Source organism: Geospiza fortis, unplaced genomic scaffold, assembly GCF_000277835.1.
Source record: "Geospiza fortis unplaced genomic scaffold, GeoFor_1.0 scaffold112, whole genome shotgun sequence".
Lineage (NCBI taxonomy): Eukaryota > Metazoa > Chordata > Aves > Passeriformes > Thraupidae > Geospiza > Geospiza fortis.
Window position 1 is genome coordinate 18767334 of NW_005054298.1, and position 7631 is coordinate 18774964.

Here is a 7631-nt window from a genome sequence, read left to right on the forward strand (position 1 = left end):
TTTTTATTCACAGCATTCAGCATATCTAATGAAATCAACAGGGCTCAGTTGGAAATTTGTAAAAAGCATAATCAATTCAACGAAAAACTCACCGTCCATCCCTCTGAGCAGCTCCACCATCTGTTATTGTTTTTACAAAAATACCTAGTTTTTCCAGTCCCTGATCAGCACCAACTCCCATTCCAATGATACTGATGCCCAGACCCCTATCACCTAAGGGATTCAAAAATCTAACATTAGCTGCATGACATATGATGTAACAGTTAGCAATACTGAGTTGTTGCAAAGCATTCCAAGTCTTTCTACACAAAAGATAATAGAAATTCACTTTAAAAGAGAAAAAAGTAGAATATATTTTATATGTAGACACTACTTAAAGCCTTTTTGCCCTGCAGCCTTCCAAACTTCAATTCAGTACGACAATCTGCACTTAATACTCACTAAATTCACCAGAACTTGCCACAAATCTAACCCCAGACACACATTCAAAAATTCAAGACCTAAATCCCAGGAATATACATTTATAGTTTTATCTTTTGTTCCCATAGTATCTCCTGCAAATATTCAAGATTTGATTTGCACCTTTTTCAATTTCCACAGGAAACACTTCCATTTTTTCCACCCTTTTCTCAAGTTCATACTCAGCTGAGGCTGCCACAGGGTCAACTTCTTCATTACGTCTATCATAGTCTTCATTTGAGTAAGTACTGAAAACCTAAGAAATATAACAGAAAACTTTTTTTAATGTCTTCTCACCTCCTTTCAAACATCATATAATTGAAAGACAATCCGTAAGGAAATTAAAGTGGTATTTTCAGAGATCTCATTTTCTAAACAACCATCAATTTAATAGGTGCTGCTGCTGTCACACAGTTTCCAGCTTGCATAGAAGTAACATTTTAAGTTTCAAACCAATTACTTGAACAGATTTTATTTTGCAAATGCACCAGAGAGTTAAAAGAAATCAGTCAGCTCCTCTTTGATATCGTGTGACTTTTTTTATTAGGACCACATTCCACCAAATCCTTCCTCTCTTCTTCCCTCCCCCCACACCATCTGCCAATTGCAGTGTTTCAAACAGATGTAGTCTTCTGATTTTGCAAGGGAATCACGCAGTTTCCCAGGAAAAGGAAATGCCTTGCTACATACATTACTATTTTTAGTATTCACTCCAGCTGAGTTTCTGAATTGTTAAAAATAAAAGATAAACAAACAACACAAATTAAGACAGAAATCTAGAAAGGAAGAATTAACTATATATAACAGGCATATCAGCATGTTCATTAATTGCCTTTAAATTAAGAATTTTGGAAAAAAAAGGAAAAATATCACACCCCCATTTATCCTAAAAAATAAGGTTTATCTGCTAAATGTTTTGCAGGCACTGAGTGTTTTATCGAACACCACTGTAAGACAAAAAGCACTCAAGGCTGCTGCGGCAGCCATCTCCCTAATCAAGAACACGCAGCACTGACACTAAGTTCATTTACACTGGTTTACTACATTTTAGCAACTGTTGTATTTTCCGCTGAGACTACCCAAACAGGTAACTGCAATCATGCATCCCCTTCAGACTACAGCTTGAGATCAGTTTCACAAACTTTTCCCAATCCCTGCAAAAAAACACCTACTCCAGCCATGGTGGCATGGGCAATCCAGCAAGCAAGATTAGATCCACTCAGCTGAAAGGGAAGGAAGAAACCCACTCTCAGAAATCTTAAGTCTTCCACAATGAAAGAACCTTCCTTAGAAGCTGTTATTCCTAAGTCTTGCATAAAGGTCAATAAATAAACTCCTTGTGACTTTCATACAGATACCAGTAGGCAACAACTGGACACAGAAAGACAACAAGGGTCACACAGTATGTCTTCCATGAACTTTACAGAAAAAATCTGCAAAACAGACAAAAAACCATCTAAATGGTCTTATTCTACCACTATCAGAAAAAAGGTGGCCACGTTCTTTAAATTAATCACCCTCCTCAGCCCCCAAATCACTAAATAGGATATGCAGCAGAAGCATTTAATGAAGCATTATTCATCCTTTGGAACAAGACTGGCCTAGTTTCTTTATTTTTCAACCCAACAGAAGAAGTAGCATCTCCAAAAACAGTCAAATTATAATAAGATTAATTTTAAACTAATAATAAAAAGGAAGTTCATGAGTGGACAAATGATAACTTGTTATTGAGAAGATCTGAGTTCCTGAGGGCAAATCAAATACCAAGGCATGAAAAAAACCCCATATAAATTCATATACATATAATCTAGTATTAACAGTATGACTACAATATAAAAAAGATAACTATCAAATGGTTGAGCAAAATGTGGAGAATGGCAGTAGTTCATTTTGGAGACAGTGACAACTGTATTTTCTTAGCTCTTTACAACTCAGTGGTCTAAGAGAGCAGAAGATGATGCAAGTAGTTACTATCTACTGAAAAATGACATTACCACAGGGATGACTGACTCCTTGCACAACACTACAAAGTGCTAGAAATTTGGGGAAGCAAAGCTGCAGTGTAACAACAGCATTATGTACACTGCAAGCCTTGAGCCACCAGCATTAAAATATCTCTGGAACTTCTAAAAATGATTTATTACTCTTCCAACTTAAAAGTAACAGAATTATATTTTAGAATCTTATGGAATTTGCTAATTTTTATGCAAAATTGATGATCGGAATTGTTCATCTACCAGAAGCGGATAACAGAATTTAAAACCAGCAGTCACTTAAATTCCAGTGATGTTTATAACTGCTATTAATAAAATAATGGCATAAACATTTCTATGCAAATAAAGAATCCTAATATTTATGCATACTACCTTTCTAAGAAAAGCTGATTTGAAATCAATTCTGACTAATTCACTAAGAGAAAGAATTCATACTTTTGTCTTAAAGTGACAGTTGACAACTGTATGAGAACATTTGGGTAATATTCTAAAAACCATAACCTCACAATTACAAGAAGTTGGCCCCATTTCCAAATAGTAAGAACAACACAACCCTCTCCAAACTTCAGAAAAATAATTTTGAGGAAAAACATTAATTTACAAAGAACAGAAGAAAAGTAAAACTTATAACCAGAAGCCAAACACTGCAAAAACAGAAAGAAAAGCAAAAGCACACTACAAAAACTATGACTGAAGAGTCAAGGGTAGAATACAGAAATTTTTATTGTGTACATGTGGAATCATAACATTGTGTTCATCTTTTATGAGAGAGAAAAAAATGTTGATATTAATACAGAAAATACAGAACTGGTCAGCAAGTTGTTCTTGCCAAGTAGCAAAAGTAACATTTAAATGTGGATAATAAATAATGTAAGTTCACAGTTTAGAAGACTGATGAGAAAGCTAAACATGTTCATCCCTACACTGTGTCTGGCAGGGTTTAGTGACTGAATCAAATGCATTACAGACAAAAGAAATTCTAATCTTACTATTCAGAAACCACTGCTAGCTAGAGATTTAAAAATTATTAGTACCGCAACTGGTATCTTTAAAATATATACTTTAGCAAACACAAATTATTGGCTCAATACAGGGGAAACAGATGAATTTTACATGGAAACCATGTGAAATTCACAAGCCTTTTCCCATAGCTTGTTATATATCCAGGAGGTTACCCTAACATTAATAACTTTTGGATCCTGTCAAGCTAACGAATGGCAAAATGCTGAAAAGGTTGATTTGTTTCACTTAAAATCTTTTTCCTTCAGAATGAATACAATTAACTTGAATCAAAAAAAGTTCTGATAGAAGGCTGAATTTTTAAAAATTATTTGAATTAAATTGTTTTAGACACATAATGGTAAATTTTCAAACATACTTAGTGCTTGAACAGCATATATATTTATCTGGAGGGAAAACTAGCTACATTCTTCACACCAGAAAAATTTGGTGTGAAGATACGAAACTTGGTTTTGCATCTTTTATGAAGATGCTTATCCTCAAGACAAGACCAGCACTCAAAAAGCTGGACATCAGAGCCTGTCTAAAAGATTCTACTGTTTAGTTCCTGTAACTATTACAGAACTAAAAATTTCTTGTATCATCTTAGTGCCAACACAGAAAACAGCATTATCACAGAAAAAACAACAATGACCTTCACAGGCTTCAAACTCTTCACAGCACAGAAGAATGTCTACTTATATATGTTACTTTGAGAAGAATATTAATTAGTTAGAGGGCAAACACTAATTTACCATGTGCTTGCATGGAGGTGCTGCAGAGTAAAAAAATCACAGTCCAAAGACTTCCATTCCATCATTCATTTCCAGTATATAGATTTGTTTGTGCCTAATGCAAAGCAGAACATTACAAAAGTAATTAAACAGTAAGATTAGGAAATCAGGAACTGCTTGGAAGGGCTTCCAGCTAATTAGAATGGAAGCAACATCCACATCACTTTAAAGTTCTCATGTAATCCTGCAGCATTTGCTGGGAAGCCTCACAACACCTGCACAGGCAGTTACAGCAACACTGAACATCCGAGAGAGGCCCTGGAGCATTACTGATCCCTGCCTGGAGCACACCCAGCCAGGACCACAGCCCTTGGTTCACCTGCCTTCACTGTGAATGTGCCTGTTTACTGACACTCCATAAAGCCAACATACAAAACACAAGTTAAAGCTCAAGGAAAATTATCCAATAGAAAACAGTTTCAGCTTTCCAAACTGAGACCTTTGTGATGCCGGGCAAAATGTGAAGTGCTCATGAATAATCATTTGAAATTGCAGCACTGAAGTAGGACTGAAGCCTAATGTACACCTTACAGTTTACTCTTACTATATCCCTCTTCTGTTCAAATAGACATCTTGCTACTGCTATCCTGTTCTTCTCTTTACTTCCAAAAGCTACGTGGTTGGTATTTCATTAGCACTACTTTGTATATTTTAAGTAAAAATTGTCTATATCTGATCTAACTCAATTCAGGCTATATAATCACAGAAGCAGCGAAGAGAAATACAGTGTTTAATTTGACTTTTTACATACTCACACCTTTACTCTTCAAAAAGTTTTCAGAATGGTTGGCAACTGTTAAAGGTTGATATTATAAACAATTACACTCAAGATGGCAATTTCTGTTACTAACCAGGTAGACAGGCAGGCCTTGCACACTTATGTCCTTGGTACTGCAGCTTGGTATGACTTAATCAAAAACCCCAACCAAGTCAGTTTACATAAAGACAAAAGCGCAATCTTGCTTCACATCTACAATACAAACAATTTCATATGGACAATGCCATCATAAATAAACCAGTTTTTTACCAGTCTCATTCTCTACTTAAATTCTCAATAAAACCAGTAAAATTTATTCTTTAGTTCTGTTTTTCACTGCAGGAGCTTAAACACTGTAACCTGCTAAAGAATAAGACAGACAATACAGCATCTATTTCAGTCAGATTACGCTAGCTACTTGAGAAGGAGAAACATTTACTTTCAGTATTTATTTTTTAAATCCCAGTGGAAGAAATATTGAAGACAAAGAAAAGCATCCATTCAGATTCAGAGCACTGATTTTATTTCATATCAGGTATTCAGAGAACTTCAGAGACAATTCATGATCTCCATCTGCAGAGGAGCTCTGCTCTGACCCGGCTGTATTCCTCTAGCAACTCAAGTTGAGATGGCAATGCTCTCGGACTGACAAAGAGACTGAAAGGCTCCAAAATAAGCAGCATATGACCAGAAGAAGAAAAACTATTCAAAATACCACATAAAAGGGAGCACATAAAAAAATTAGCTTCTGAAAGCTATATATGTGTATAAATAGAGTGATTCAATGATGAACCTCTGTAAACTTCACAGGTGTCTTGGTACCAACAGTTTACCTCTGGTAATCCACATAGATACACATGTATCTATTTAGTATTCCAAAACAAAAATCTTGGCCCAACCAAATCCAAACAGCAAGCAAATCACTATGGGGAACTTCAAAAGAATAACAGCGAACACAGGTCCAGCTGTACTCTAAAGTCCTTAAGAAGAAACAACAAAATAACCCTGTCATCGGGGGTACCAGATCAACTCAATTACCTAATCTGCATTAATACTACCATTAGCAATGATCAATACCCTAGCTCTAAAAAGAAGGGTCAATTCACTATGCCAAGTCACATTAGAGGGTGATGAAAGAAAATGTCTGAAAAATAGGATATTTGACATATTGCATAATACTTTCCTACTAAATAAAAATGTAAGAACCCTGTAATAACCTCTGCACAATCCTCATGATCTCAAGATTACAAAATATGAACTCAGATAATGCAGGCAAGCATCTTTTTACTGATGTTCTTCTTAGCGTTCACCTTTCTTTTTGTTAGAATAATATGGAAAGGAGATAACTTATTTTTCCATCTCTCCAGAGGTAAACTGCAAAAAAGTTTCAGCTCCTTCTGGTTCATTTTTACTCAGCTAGGATATGTATTCTCATACACTAACAACACTACTCATCATCAAAAGACACTGAATCTTTCAGCACTTCAACTGTTGATCTACTGAACTTGTCTCCTATAAATCTGCTTATCTTTGTTGATCCCCACCACCTCCTCAAAGTTTCTTCTAATCATCTCCCATGAAACCATCAAGTGCGTCATATTCACCTCCTTTTCTCCCTCCTGCTCCCCACAGCTGTTCTGACAAAGTAAAAGACAGTGCAGGCTGGGAATGCAGGCTGGGAATAGGTAGTGATCAGCTAACATTAAGCCAAAATGAACAACTAACTTAAACTAAAGCTGCAGCCCTATCTCAGTGAGGCCATGAATATGCACCTCTGATACAAGTGCTAATTTCCCACAAACCAACCAGTACTTTAAGAGTACCTTTTAAAACACCTCTCTCCTTCCTAATAAATCCAGGTGAAATTGCTAGAAGTTCAAAGCTAGAGGGACTGAAAAGGAGAGTGAGGACAGGCAGGTGATAACCTCACCTGATCCCCACAACCTCAACATTCTCTTATTTTTCTATAGTTTTCTAGCATAATCAAATACATTAAGCAGGTCAGCTGGTATGTTGTCTAACTGCATCTGCAGAATAATTCAGTTAGAAATACACTGACATAATTATGTAGAGAGTCAAGCTGCTCCAGCAGTGAGCCAGGATATAAAAAGAAATTCTTTACTTTTTCTGTTCCAATTCAGATTTCTGATCTACAGCCTCATGTCCTGGCACAGAACTCTTATCCAAAGACTCCTGAAGTGCCAAATCAATCTACTATTGTAAAAATTACATATCAAACATTTACTAAAAATCAAATCAGAAGATGCATGATTAAAAAAAAGAAAAAAGCCAAAGACAGCTTGAGTTGAAAGAGCTTTTTCCCAGACAGCTGAACAACCATCATAGCCTCAAAAAACGAGAACCATAAAGGCACCCAAGAGATTCAGTACAGAACTTTGTAACACAGGTAAACCTATAAGAAGAATTAAATGCATTTAGGCTTAATAAACATTTAACTTAAGAAACATTTTACTTGTATGAAAACTGAACTTTCAATAAAGGTTTAAAGATTATATTTACTCAAAAAAAAACCCAAAGTAAGAAAAAATTTCAAATGTGTGTGAAAATATATACCTTCTTCCTCCAGTTATTATCCATATTTTTAATCTCTCTTCCTGTTAAGTTGCA

At 35.6% G+C, this 7631-nt stretch overlaps 1 protein-coding gene across 2 annotated transcripts in view; it reads right to left on the reverse strand.

Moving 5' to 3' along the window:
• Positions 1 to 7631, reverse strand: part of LOC102033246 (neurabin-1-like) — a 39233-nt gene that overhangs the window by 24931 nt on the left and 6671 nt on the right. For both annotated transcript variants that reach the window (XM_005415865.2, XM_031058448.1), the window contains exons 2-3: positions 583 to 715; positions 93 to 213 (exon numbers count right to left, since the gene is read on the reverse strand). In XM_005415865.2, the coding sequence (XP_005415922.1) occupies positions 93 to 213; positions 583 to 715 (254 nt within the window). The remainder of the gene's footprint in view (positions 1 to 92; positions 214 to 582; positions 716 to 7631) is intronic.